Consider the following 12,882-nt stretch of genomic DNA (forward strand, 5'->3'; position numbering starts at 1 on the left):
ATTATTCACCCACGGATCTATGGGTTGGGGGTATTGTTCCGCACGGACATTTTAGTTAAACGGACTTACTGTTGATGTGAAATCCGAAAAAAAATACGTTATACACCATAACGGTGCACAGCTGATATAAAAGGACTTGTCGTTTTTAAAGATATTACTGATTTTCTTTGAATATAAGAATGTAAATACTGAGTTGAGAGAATAGTCAGGGGATTTGGGTGATGGGAGACACATCTATGGATTCAGAATTTCAATAGCTTACTGTTAAATGACAGATATACCTTTCTGTCTGTGATGTTTTACAAATCAGATATTATAAGTAAAACATGTGAAATAATATAACAATATCCTGTACAATTATGTGAAAACATGAATAAAACTACACATCTTCAGATATTATACATACACAAGTGTCCTACACTAATAATACAAAGTTATTATGGCTGTGTGCACCGCCTAGTGGTTAAAGCACGTTATTGAATTAGTTGTGTATATGATATGTCAATGATCCTTAGAAAATCTTGAAATCTTGAAAGGGATATGCAAAATAGCCATTATATACAGTCTTTAATGAACTATTAGTAGAGAATAACGAGTAATGAATATACTTTATAGGGATCTGCAGATAAATGTTTAGTCTTCTCAAGCAGCAACTATCAAATATCTCTCCTGATTGTTGGCACTTGACAATCACCTTTCCCTGAATTTTACTCAGGTGTAACTAAAGCCTGATTTAAGGGTTGTTTATATTTCACATCATTAATCAGAATCTGCAAAGTAACTAAAATAAATGTAGTGGAGTAAAAATACCAGGTTAACCTCTGAATTGTAGTGGAGTAGAATTGCTGTTTTGTTTAGTAATGGATATTGAATATGGAATAAAGGTTTTGACAAGACCTGGTGTAACAATAATCAAAAAGGACATTAAAAGAGCTCCAGATGTCAATGATCTAAACAAAACAGCACACCTGAAATGTATTAAATACTTTATTAAGGGCAGTGAATTAGTTTTTTCTGTATGTTTTTCAAATCAGTGTTATACAGTAAGTGTCATAGACAGTGTTACATTGCTATTATTATCCTTAAAATATATATTATAAAACAAAACCATTTATGATCTTTTTTTTTGGGTGGTTTACTAATGACAGTTAATTCTGTTTCTGCTATTGATGGTTTCATTTTTGTGAAAAATAATCAAATAATCAAATTCAATAACGTGCTTTAACCACTAGATGTGCCTTTCTATCAACTGTGCACCGTTATGGTGTAAATACAGCCTATCTACCAATTGGATCAAATATAAAAGTCAGCCGAATTATTATTGATACTGCAAGGAGACGTATTGTGTGAAAAGAAATGTAAAATGTTGTTTAATTGCGGATATATTTATGATCCACGTCACGTTTTCAGTTTTGGCGGCAGTGCTTCCTGTTTGTCCAGAAGTCTTCTCATCAGGGCTCTATAAATACAGAACTACGGCAGATGTGTCATATTTAATGCAGCCAAACCGTGTATTACAATGCCGTTATGTGATTACCTCCAAAGAGAAAAGCAAGCAAACTCGGAATAAAGTATTATTTTTTTTTTTTTTAAATGTTTTCGGATTTCACATCAACAGGAGTCCGGTTAACTAAAATGTCCGTGCGGAATAATACCCCCAACCCATAGATCCGTGGGTGAATAATGTCAATCACCACATTACACACATTCCTTCACATTTACATTTTAATTTACATTAAAGTATTTCGTGAGGCTGTCTAAAATGTTTTAAAATATAATTAGGGTTGTAGTTGAAGAGTTTGTAAATTGCGTTGCCTGGCAACGCAATCGCACAACGTCACGTCCGTTAATTCCACATCCTCACCTCCACACACATGGATTAACATCGATTTAATACATTAATGTAGCCTTTGTTTCTGCTAAAAGAGGTGTCGACCAGCTAGGGCAACAAGAAAATCGGCAAAATCGAGTGTGACGATTAAAAAATAAATTAAAAACATCTAATTTTGACAATAAAAACCGACCAATAGGCGCGGTAGACCATTTGCTAGGCACTTCCGGGTATTTCTCCACTGGTTGGGCCATGATAACAATACCGTGTAACTGTCACGTTTGAAGGGACGAAACCGTGATATATTCACGTCTCCCAGCATGGTAGATCGTCACATGTTCACGTCTTGCCGTGATACCGGGTTGTTAAAAACATTTAGTGGCACCAGATTGCTCAGTTTCCATTTAATTTAAATTGTGTTTAAACATCTCCAAATGACATCACATACTGTAAACACAATACATGTTACTAATCCTTACAGTGTAAGTGTAAGGCTTACACTTACACGTACAGTCATTGCTTTCTGACGGACCTTTTACTCTTCAGGTTGCATAGGGAAAATTAGTAGCAGCCTACTGCCATGCTATTCAGTTCACTTTCTCCTACTTCCTGTACCCGGTTTCCTGTCTAACCTTCAGTACAAATTTTACAAAAATATAACTGTGCAAATATGAAACATAGGCTACAGGTCAATATCACCTTGCTATTGGTAGCTGAACGGTCAATACCCCAAAACATATTCTTAGATATAAATACAACATTTTGAGTTATTTAGAAACAATTAACACTTATAGTTTCATGTCTTGTTACATAAGAATAGATCATATTTGTTAAGTGTTATTATGGGAGAATTACTATTATTGTGGTACTACTCCTGCCTTATTAGGCCCATATTGTATACATGCCAACCTTTCCAAATCCAAAAGAGATAGGTTTGCGCATGGTAAATGTGCACGCCCAAATTAGGTAATCAGAAGAAATGGAACCACAGTAATTACAGGTATAAACCATGTATTTAATATATTGCATCACTTTTTGCATTTTTCACAAAAATGTGTCATACAATGTTCAGTCACTTTAGTGCTTGGTATGTAGCAGACTTGGCTTTCTTGAGAAGTTCAGGGTCTGGTTTCCAGTTGCAGCAGGTGAATTTTTTGAAGATGTTTATCTTCCCTGCCAACAGACCTTCGTGTGCTTCTCTCCTCTCAGCGATACCTTGATAAACTCGTGATCTGCTGTCCACTTGGCTTTAAACACATTGTCCCACCGCTTGGTGGGCGTCTTCTTCTCGGGGGTTCTATTCATCGCAGAATGTCCACATCAAAACCTGTAGCTGTGTGTATTGTTGAACATCTCTGATGTGAATAAACAACACTGGGGCGCCAAGACCGAACACTAATCACGTGATGAGCAAATCCAATTTCATTGGATAGGAGCCAAAGTCGAGTCCATTGTCTATGGTGCGCCGAGGGGCATTTTTATTTTTTATAATTTGGGAAGATTGAAATCGGTAGGGAAAGCCAGCTAAATCGGTAGGCGGTAGAAACATGTCAAAAGCGGTAGACTACCGCCCAAATCGGTAGGGTTGGCAGGTATGCTCATGTACAACAAACTCATCCTAAAAAAGGTTGGAGACCCCTGCCTTAGAGACTGCCATGGGTTCCTGTGGGAGTTGAGCAGCTTAAACAACAAAAAAAGCACTTCAAACATTTCCTGCCTTCCTCTGTGATCAGATACATGGTAAAAAACAAAAACATAACAGGAAATGGATTATGAGAGTGAGGCTGTAACAAACATCACAATGAGTCTCTGACCAGAGTGAGATGATCTGCACAATCTCCATTCAGTTCTGTCAAATCTTTCCAAGAAAACGTCTCGTGAAGTTTTCTCATCCCAGCTTCTTTTTTTTTTATGATCCAACATCGGACTGGCTGGTGCTGGCGTTACTTAACTTGCGTTGCTTCCCCGGGTCTCCCCCTCCTCCGTTGGGAGCGTTGGTCCCGGCTCCCAGCTGGTTCCCGGCTCCATCTCTGGGTAACTGGCTCAGCACGGTGTTGACCAGGTTGTCTCGGAAGCTCTTGCTGAGGAAGTTGTAGAGGATGGGGTTTGCCACGCAGTGAAAAAGAGACAGGCTGTGCACCACGCTGAACGAGAAGTACAGCACCTCCATCGTGTGGCAGCTGAAGATGTCGGGGTCGATTAAGCCCACGTACATCAGGAACAGGACGAAGTGGTAGGGCAACCAGCACAGGACAAACACTAGGGAGTAAACGTGAACCAGCCACACGTCCCGCCGGTCCTGAACATCCGGCGCCGTCCGAACCGCACGAGCGATCAGCACGTTGCAGGTGATGATGATGGCGGCCGGGCCCAAGAACTGGAAGACCAGAAAGAGGAAACCCAGGGTGAAAAACCACTCACTGGTGTTGTGTTCAGGTATCAAGTAGCAGCCCGGCTCGTTCAACTCCAGAAGTTTAATGTGGACGTTCTCCAGCAGCGCCAGGAACAAGGAGAGCACCCAAAGGCCTCCGCAGAGCACCCAGCGGCGGCGGCCCAGCACGGGGAAGAAGGCGGGAAACGAGGGCCTGGTCAGGGACAGATAACGCTCCGCGGTCATGAGGGCCAGGAAGAAGGAGCTGCTGTAGGAGTTGACCTTGTCGACGAGGTGGGTCACCTTGCAGAGGAAGCGACCCCACAGCCAGACATTGCCCATGGTCGCCTGCATCATGAAGAACGGCAGGATCACGATCACCATGAGGTCCGACAGGCTCACGTTGAGGATGCAGAACAGGACCCCGTTGGCAGAGTGGCGTCGGCGCCAGTTGACCCAGATGACCAGCACGTTCTCCAGCAGGCCCACCATGAAGATGAAAAGAAGGATGAGGAAGAGGGCGATGCGCCGGTAGTCTTCGGCAGAATCCAGGTGGGTGGGGCAGTGGGCGCTCATGGTCTGGAGTGAAAAGCAGAGGGAAAACTGTTTAATATAACTGGAAATAGTTACGTTTTATTCTGGGGTTAATCTGATTATGTTACACAATAGAAACTCAGGAGGAGGGTGGGAGACGTGCTGGGTTGGAATATTACAAAAAGTAGTTTGAGAGTCGGATATTAAAGCCTCAACATATGAGAAGTGTTACGACTGAATTAACGGGTTTGAACTCAAATGCACGACTCACACAGGTTTTAACAAAAAAGGTTTATTTCAAACCAAAGCTCTTCTACAGAGGTCAAAAAACAAATGACTCTTAACGAGGAAAAACAGTTTCAAAACAAAGTCACTCTTAATGAGGAAAAACACTAACAAAACAAATCTCAGAAAACAAGACGTGGCTCAAAGCTCTGCTTGAGATTTTACCTGGCATGATACACTTGTGGTTAGTCACAGGAAACGAAACGAACTGGCACAGGACAAAGGGAGACGAGGACAATAAATACACCAGGTAATGGGGAACAGGTGGAAACAATCAGGGGCGGGGTCGACAATCACAGGTGTGGGAGACACACAAGGAAAGGAGGTCAGAGTATCTGAAATGAGAGGGAAGGTTACTATTAAAAGATAAAGGGGAAAATCACTAGACAAAGACAAAAACACTAAACTAAACTAACATAATTTGCGAGAGATGACAGTACTCCCCCCTCTAGGGCCGACTCCTGACGGCCCAGGAACCTGAGGGTGCTGGCGAAAAAAGTCATTAATGAGAGTCTGATCCTCGACAAATCTTGATGGGATCCAGGAGCGTTCTTCTGGTCCATAACCCTCCCAGTCAACCAGGAACTGTCTCCCTTTGCCTCTGTTCCGGACCTCCAACAGGCGCTTGACCGTATAGACCAGGCCGCCGTCGAGCATTCGGGGGGGAGGAGGGGGTTTGGCTGCGGGAACCATGGGGCTTTCCTTTAGCGGCTTCAGTCGTCCCACATGGAAAGTGGGATGAACCCTCAGAGACCTGGGTAGACGAAGACGGACAGAGACCGGGTTAATGACTTTGGTCACTGGGAATGGGCCTACGAACCTAGGTGCCAATTTTCGTGACACCACATGAAGGGGAAGATCCCTGGTAGAGAGCCAGACCCTCTGGCCGGGTCTGTATTCCGGAGCAGGACGACGCTTCCGATCTGCAGCCACCTTCATGCGTTCCCCACTCCTAAGAAGAGCCCTGCGGGTGGCGGACCAGATCCGGTGACAACGCCGAACCAGGGCATGGGCGGACGGGACTGTGACTTCCTTCTCGAGATCCGGGAAGGTAGGAGGTTGATACCCATAGGCAGCCTGGAAGGGAGTCAACCCAGTAGGGGCCGTGGGGAGCGTGTTGTGGGCGTACTCTACCCATGTGAGATGCCTGCTCCAGGAGGAAGGATTCTGGGAGATGAGGCAGCGGAGCCCAGTTTCTAATTCCTGATTAAGGCGTTCGGTCTGGCCATTGGACTCCGGATGGTACCCGGATGACAGGCTCACCGACGCCCCGATGAGGTTGCAGAACTCCCTCCAGAAGCGTGAGATGAACTGCGGACCCCGGTCTGAGACAATATCTTTGGGGAAACCATGGATACGGAACACATGCGTCATCATGATCTCTGCCGTCTCTTTGGCAGACGGCAGCTTGGGTAAGGCAATATAATGAACCATCTTAGAAAAACGGTCCACCACCGTGAGTACGGTGGAGTTACCGTCTGACACCGGGAGCCCCGTGACGAAATCCACGGAAATCTCAGACCAGGGCCGGCTGGGAACCGGGAGCGGCCGGAGCAGCCCCATCTGTGCCCTGGAGGATGTCTTGTTGCGGGCGCAGACAGGACAGGCCTCCACATACTCTCGGACCTCACGCTCCATGGATCTCCACCAAAAACGTTGCTTGATAAAGAATATGGTCCTCTTGATCCCAGGATGGCAGGTGAGCAGCGATGAGTGAGCCCAATGGACGACCTGTGGACGTACAGTAACAGGCACAAACAGACGGTTTGGCGGACAACCACTAGGTGCCGGGCTCTCACCGTTAGCTTGCTTAACCACAGACTCTATTTGCCAAGTGACCGCCCCTACCACACGGTTCAGTGGCAGGATGGATTCAGGCTTCTTGGCAACCGGCTCGGGGTCAAACAAACGGGACAGGGCATCCGGCTTGGCGTTCTGGGACCCCGGCCTGTAAGACAGAGTGAAGTTAAAACGGTTAAAAAACAGAGACCATCTTGATTGGCGAGAATTTAGTCTTTTAGCCTTCCTAATGTACTCAAGATTCTTGTGGTCGGTCCATACTATAAAAGGAAGCTGAGCCCCCTCCAACCAATGTCTCCATTCCTCCAGAGCAATCTTTACCGCCAACAACTCACGGTTCCCCACGTCGTAGTTCCGCTCTGCAGAAGAGAGTTTCTTGGAGAGAAAGGCGCAGGGATGAAGTTTGTTGTCTTCCTTGGACTGCTGTGACAGGACAGCCCCCACCCCTTCATTTGAGGCATCAACCTCCACCACAAACTGACGAGTTGGGTCGGGGATGATGAGGATGGGGGCTGAGGTGAACCTCTCCTTGAGACGGCGGAAAGCCTCCTCGGCCTGAGGAGACTACACAAAAGGCACCTGAGGGGACGTGAGAACATGAAGGGGAGAAGCAATGGCACTGAAACTTCTGATGAAGCGCCTGTAGAAGTTCGCAAAGCCCAGAAAACGTTGCACCCCCTTGCGGTTGTCTGGCGTAGGCCACTTAGCCACCGCACTGAGTTTGGCCGGGTCCATCTGGATCAGACCAGGAGCTATGATAAACCCTAGGAAGGATACAGTTTTAGCATGAAACTCACATTTCTCTGCCTTCACATACAGTTTGTTCTCCAGGAGTTTTTGGAGGACCTGACGTACATGGTGAACATGAGAGTCTTTGTCAGGTGAGTATATTAAAATATCGTCAAGATATACAAACACAAAACGGTTTAAAAACTCCCTTAAAACATCGTTGATGAGAGCTTGAAAAACTCCTGGAGCATTGGTGAGACCAAATGGCATGACGAGATACTCATAGTGCCCTGTGGGTGTGTTAAAACCGGTCTTCCACTCATCCCCCTCACGAATTCTCACCAGATGGTAGGCATTACGCAAGTCTAACTTGGTAAAAATGTTAGAGTCTTGAAGTTGTTCAAAAGCAGTAGCCATGAGGGGGAGCGGATACCTGTTCTTTACTGTAATGTCATTTAAAGGAGAATAATCAATGCATGGCCTAAGGGATCCGTCCTTTTTTCCCACAAAGAAAAAACCCGCCCCAGCCGGGGAGGAAGACGGGCGGATCAGACCTGCACGAAGAGAGGTGTCAATGTACTCCTTCATAGCCTCCTTCTCAGGACCCGAGATGGAGTATAACCTACCCTTCGGAATTGGAGCCCCAGGTAACAGATTGATGGCACAATCATACGGCCTATGAGGAGGAAGGGAGGTGGCGCGCACTTTACAAAATACCTTGGCCAGGTCATTGTAACAGGGAGGAACAGAAGTTAAATCTGGGGTTTGAGTATTAGTAACTCGATCGGTACTACGTTCCCCAGAAACCCCTCCAACTGCCATGTTTCCCAAACACTTAAAACAATCCTGTGAACACTCCTGCCCCCACCCCTTAATTTTACCTGACCGCCAATCAACATAGGGGTTATGCTTGGTTAGCCAGGGAAAACCTAGGATGAGAGGATGTTGAGCAGAATTAAACAGGTGAAACGACATGAGTTCACAATGATCATCAATTATGATAGTGACAGATTCGGTCTTGTGTGTGACATGAAATAGAAGTTTGCCATCCAGAGCACTGGCTTTCAAAGGGGACGACAAAAGTTCAGTTTTAAGTCTCAGTTCATGTGCTAATCCCCAATCCATCAGGCTTTCGTCAGCCCCAGAGTCAATTAACACTTTTTGAGAGTTACTTATTCCATGGCAGATTACCTTTATGTTGGTCAACTTGCGGGAAGGAGAATCTGCCGTAGAAAGACGGCTCACCAGTGCCCTCCCTTTCACTGGTGAGCCCCGTCTTTTACCGGGCATCCAGAGCAAAGATGACCTTGTTGGCCGCAGTAAAAACATCTTCCCTCCAGCAGGCGGCGCCGCCGCTCCTCCATAGACAGCTTGGCACGTCCCAGCTGCATTGGCTCCTCGGCCTTGTTGGGAGACGCTGACCTCTGGGATGGAAGGAAATAGGAATGTGGCATGGCAGTCTCCTGAGAGTGAGAAGAGTAGGGGTGCCCTCTAGGGTGGAAATAGGGTAGTGCAACCCTGTCCTTCTCCCGTTTCCTCTCAGCAAGTCTATTATCAATCCTAATGGACATGGCAATGACCGAGTCTAGTTCCACAGGCAGCTCCAAGGGCGCCAGCTGATCCTTAATAGGGTCAGAAAGTCCATTAATGAAGGCATCGAACAAAGCAGAAGAATTCCAGCCACTATCGGCCGCAATGGTGCGAAATTCCACTGCGTAGTCTGACACACAGCGTCTTCCTTGACTTAACTTGTAAAGGACCCGAGCTGCTTCTCTGCCTGGGGATGTGTGGTCAAAAATGTTCGTCAGGGAGTCCGTAAACTGTCCCAAAGACTCGCATATCGGCGAGTCACGTGACCATTCAGCCGTAGCCCACGCCGCCGCTCGTCCGGTGAGATGGGAAATCATAAAAGCCACCTTGGATCTCTCTGTGGGAAAGGCTGTCGGAAGTTGACTATAATGTAGGCTGCAATTCACCAGAAAGGGACGGCAGTCATGGGATTCCCCGGAAAACTTCTCAGGCAGAGCCAGACGGATTGACACGGTGTGGGAAGCGGGCGCCGGGTCCGCATTCGCTTCGGGTCCGGCCGGAGGTGGGGGTGAGGGCTCAGCCTTGAGGTGAGTGAGCAGGTGGTGAACCTGCCCCGCCAGGTGGTTAATCTGGTTTGTTACAGATGACTCGAACTCCCTCTGGCTGTCTGTGACGTGCGATATTCCCTGCTGGATGGCCGTTAAATGATCCTCCTGTTGAGCGAGGCGGCCTGCCTGAGAGCGAAGCGCTGATTTCAGCTGTTCAGAGTCGGCTGAGTTCATGTTTTGGCCAGTTCGTACTGTTACGACTGAATTAACGGGTTTGAACTCAAATGCACGACTCACACAGGTTTTAACAAAAAAGGTTTATTTCAAACCAAAGCTCTTCTACAGAGGTCAAAAAACAAATGACTCTTAACGAGGAAAAACAGTTTCAAAACAAAGTCACTCTTAATGAGGAAAAACACTAACAAAACAAATCTCAGAAAACAAGACGTGGCTCAAAGCTCTGCTTGAGATTTTACCTGGCATGATACACTTGTGGTTAGTCACAGGAAACGAAACGAACTGGCACAGGACAAAGGGAGACGAGGACAATAAATACACCAGGTAATGGGGAACAGGTGGAAACAATCAGGGGCGGGGTCGACAATCACAGGTGTGGGAGACACACAAGGAAAGGAGGTCAGAGTATCTGAAACGAGAGGGAAGGTTACTATTAAAAGATAAAGGGGAAAATCACTAGACAAAGACAAAAACACTAAACTAAACTAACATAATTTGCGAGAGATGACAAGAAGAAGCAAAAACGACAAATTGAAGTTATAAATGTCTCAGTGGGTTGGATTTGGCGACATCTGGTGTTTTGATACCATTTGATACGGCCCTCGAGGTAATTTATAAACACAAACAAAAAATTAAAATTAAAGAAATGTTTGACCGCAAAAGAATGAAACAAGCGAGTGCCTGTTTTTCCTGGCCATGGTCTGGGTCCTTGAACACAACACAAGCCTAACGTGTCATCACCATAGACCAGGGGTGTCAAACTCAAGGCCCGGGGGCCAAATAGGGGCCGCGACTTCATTTAATGTGGCCTGCAAGAGCTTGCAAAAAATGTAATACGTTTATTATACGGTTACATGCCACTTTACAGAAGCAGGTTGCCCATAAACTACATGTCCCACAATGCATCTCGTTTTGTGACATGCGCACTGAAGAGACTTGCAATTATTTGCCCTGGACTTCTGCTTTCAAACGTAGTTAGTTATTACCCTATCCGATAATAATCCAATTCAGAGGCAATAATGTAATATAATACATTATTTTATATATATATTATGTATTTATATATGTATATTTATATAGTTACAACCGGCCCTTTGAGTGCAACCATAATGCTAATGTGGCCCGCGATGAAATTGAGTTTGACACCCCTGCCATAGACTGTATATATAAAGGTCATCATGTGGTATATGTCTCGTCTGACACATGCTGAAGGAGAGCACCGCTCCGGCTCCGCCACTTCAAAAATTGCAGTACCCATAAGGAGCCGTACACATGCCGCAGTTTTACTGTGTCTTTAGTTGTAAGCCCAGTGGCGATCTGTTCATCTGTGATACTTATCATACAGTCAATAACTGGCTCTATGAAACCTGATGTACTTACAGTATATGATTCTGTTTTCAAGTTTGTATCTTCTTGGTCGAATGCACTTATTGTAAGTCGCTTTGGATAAAAGCGTCAGCTAAATGCAATGTAATGTAATAATGTAATGTAATAACTTTGTTGTTATTAGCATCTGGTTAGCTAGCTATGCTAAAGAATATAAGAAGCTTTTTCTACAGCCAGTGAGGTAGAGGCACATCTTTATATGATCATTATAGTTATACAACATTAAGAGAATAAAGGAAAAACTGGTATAAAATACTATATGACAGTAAAAAAAAGTTGTTAATAATAAACAAGAATACAGTTTAAAAGGGGAGTGATTTGTAAAATATCCATAACGAAAAATAAAATCTGCTTACAGTTCTGTTTCATATGGATGTTGAGAGATGTATCCATAGATCTCCTAATTTTGCTCTCAAAGTGCACCAGATTGATGCTTTTAACTTCAACATTTAAAGCCCCCGGACCCCCCTAGAGGAGGTTAGGTTCCCCCCCCACTTAAATCATGCTCACATGGATAGGAAACTAAATACATATGAACACATCTTGTGTCCATATCTTACTGTTTGGGTGGTCATGCCACAACGGTTGTGGCATGACCACCCAAACATGGTCATGCTTGGGTAAGACTTGATATCCCAAGCAAGTCATGGTAAGATATCTGGATTAAGAGGTTGCTTTTTCTTTGCACAGCATGAAAGAAAGGCGAAATGAATGGGCTGTGATTTTAGTATTTTGAAGCAGAGGTTGAGTTCAATAATTTGTACGGCCCTCGGAGGATGTTGTAAAAATTGAAATGGCCCTTGAGAGGAAAAAGGTTCCCCACCCGTGCTTTAAAGAGTAGAATACTGCATATATTTAGCAAAACTGTTGTACTCACAAAGGACTAAATATCAAGAAATGTTTTATTACTGTAGTGTACATGCATTTTTTCTCTCTAAGAAAAACATGACGCCTACATTACACATAATGCCACTAACAGTCTGATGTCTAGATGGTAACCCTTGACTTGTAAAACTCTTGCAAGATGTGCAGGCTTGAATAGCTAAAGTTAGACTTTGACCTCGAATGGGTAGGCTTTCCATTTTATTTAGAAATGTATGGTGGAAACAGGTTGTTACATCACAACAAAATATATTACTGTACCTTGTTGTGAAGAGGCACGTTGTGTAGATGAAGAGGGTTAGGGTGAGGGTCCCTCCTGAGGCCTCGCTGTGTTTCTGAGTGAAGCCTGAAGCCACCAGATGACTCCTTCCAGCTCTGATGTTAACAGATATCTGAGCAATCAAGCAGCCAGGAGCTTCTACCCTCCCATTTCTCATGAACATACTCACACACACATGACAGGACATCCTCAGTTGGTAGTGGGGAGCGATGTTGAAATCCAGGTTTTATACAGGTTTTATGCAAAATGTACATTCAACACTCAGCCAAATAGGACATAGAAACTTGGGTGTTGCCATTTTCTGCTGCTTCTCGTCACTATTTAATTGAACTCCTTTATTCATTGTACAGGTACAACTGAATTAAAAAGCGATCCTGTCAGTGCATAACAAGAGTATTATTCAACCTTTTACTTCCCTACATTAATTTGACAGCTTAAGCTATATTTAAAATCAGGATTTTCCATACTA

General features: G+C 44.7%; 1 protein-coding gene across 1 annotated transcript; it reads right to left on the minus strand.

Annotated features, from left to right (window-relative positions):
• Positions 1–3,461: 3,461 nt before the first annotated feature.
• Positions 3,462–12,505, minus strand: LOC117483547 (G-protein coupled receptor 182-like). Its single transcript, XM_034131914.1, has 2 exons — positions 12,395–12,505; positions 3,462–4,781 (listed from the first exon to the last, which is right to left on the minus strand). Exon 2 carries the CDS (start codon positions 4,776–4,778, stop codon positions 3,741–3,743), a length of 1,038 nt encoding a protein of 345 aa, XP_033987805.1. The 5' UTR covers positions 4,779–4,781; positions 12,395–12,505; the 3' UTR covers positions 3,462–3,740.
• Between the last annotated feature and the right edge of the window lie 377 nt (positions 12,506–12,882).

Source organism: Trematomus bernacchii, unplaced genomic scaffold (assembly GCF_902827165.1).
Source record: "Trematomus bernacchii unplaced genomic scaffold, fTreBer1.1, whole genome shotgun sequence".
NCBI lineage: Eukaryota > Metazoa > Chordata > Actinopteri > Perciformes > Nototheniidae > Trematomus > Trematomus bernacchii.

Excerpts from the sequence above, each read along its gene's own strand:
- LOC117483547 (XM_034131914.1), bottom strand. The coding sequence starts at position 4,778 with ATGAGCGCCCACTGCCCCACCCACCTGGATTCTGCCGAAGACTACCGG.